This window comes from Pongo pygmaeus, chromosome 15, assembly GCF_028885625.2.
Source record: "Pongo pygmaeus isolate AG05252 chromosome 15, NHGRI_mPonPyg2-v2.0_pri, whole genome shotgun sequence".
Lineage (NCBI taxonomy): Eukaryota > Metazoa > Chordata > Mammalia > Primates > Hominidae > Pongo > Pongo pygmaeus.
In genome coordinates, this window is record NC_072388.2 from 106242949 (window position 1) to 106244495 (window position 1547).

General features: G+C 47.1%; 1 gene segment (V, D, J or C); it reads right to left on the reverse strand.

Annotated features, from left to right (window-relative positions):
* Positions 1-508: 508 nt before the first annotated feature.
* Positions 509-987, reverse strand: LOC129012097 (immunoglobulin heavy variable 3-49-like). The segment is given in 2 exon segments: positions 509-843; positions 942-987. Coding segments are annotated over 2 exon segments (381 nt in total).
* Positions 988-1547: the final 560 nt, after the last annotated feature.

A 1547-nucleotide genomic window follows, 5' to 3' on the forward strand; every position in this document is an offset into this window, starting at 1 on the left:
AGGCTCAAGTGCAGTGGCCCAATCATGGCTCACTGCAACTTGTGCCTCCCAAGTTCGAGCAATTATCCTGCCTCAGTTTCCCGAGTAGCTGGGATTACAGAAGTGAGCCACCACGCCCTGCTTATACATCTTTCTATGTGTATAAATATATGTCCCTATAGCTATGTGGTTGCTGATGTCAACAAATGTTAATAAAAGTCTGGAAGAATCAGTGCAAATAATTTGGAATGTATATTTCTTTGAAATATATATTTTTAAACTCTATATAGAATTTTAATAATTACTAAAATTTAAATACTAAGCATAATAAATCCATAATAAATATAAGTAATGAAATATCACAGCCTAGAATGCTCCAGAGTTCTGCAAACACAAACCTGACTTTTCCAGCTGAGGAGAAATGAAACCTCCCCCTGCACCTGCTCCTGGGACCTGTCCCGTCCTCAATGGGGTCCCGAGCGCCCCCTGGGGGATCCGCGCGCCCCTGCAGGGAGGTTTGTGTCTGGGCTCACACTGACCTCCCTTCACTGTGTCTCTTACAGCAATACACGGCCGTGTCCTCGGTTTTCAGGCTGCTCATTTGCAGATAGACGATGCTTTTGGAATCATCTCTTGAGACGGTGTATCTGCCTTTCACAGATGCGGCATATTCTGTTGTTCCACCATAAGCTTTGCTTCTAATTAAACCCACCCACTCCAGCCCCTTCCCTGGAGCCTGGCGGACCCAGCTCATGTAGTGGTCACTGATGGTGAATCCAGACGCTGCACAGGAGAGTCTCAGGGACCCCCCAGGCTGTACCAAGCCTCCCCCAGACTCCACCAGCTGCACCTCACACTGGACACCTGCAAACACAGAGACATCACGATCAGAAACAGCCACACATCCACTGCTCTTACTCATGTCCCCTCACACTCAGGGTCTCTAGTTCACCATAAATTACCTTTTAAAATAGGAACAAGGAAAACCCAGCTCAGCCCAAACTCCATGGTTGATGGTCTGTGTTCAGTGCTGATCACCAGGTGAAACTCCTGGGAATCTCAGGGCTGGGGCTCCTCTCCCAGAGCTGCAGAGTCAGGGCTGAGCTGGTTTTCATCAGCAGAGGGAGGACCATATTTGCATGTCTCCTACTATATAGGAAGCTCTGGGGTGGGAAGCCTGAGAAGAGGATGGGCCCAGATAAGATGACTGTGCCTTGCAGGAGTTTGGTGACAATGATGGTATTTGGAAAATATGCTGTCTTATTATAAAATTATGCTGTGATAAACACTTTGAATTGATCATGCTATTTTCTTTATACATATTCCTGTAAATTATGTTTTGTTGGAGTCAATGATTTCTCCATGCACATATGTGGAAGTCAACCACACATGGAAAAGGGGCTCTGTCAGTGTCTAAGGGCCCATGTCTGGGATGAGTAAGCCCCGGTATCTGGGCCTGTGCTCCTCATCACTGGCCCCACTTACTCCCTGAGCCAACTCCAGGACAGAGCTGGGTGTGCCTAGTGTGGTTGTGGAACCCACTTTCTGTAGTGAGAACTTGTGTGATT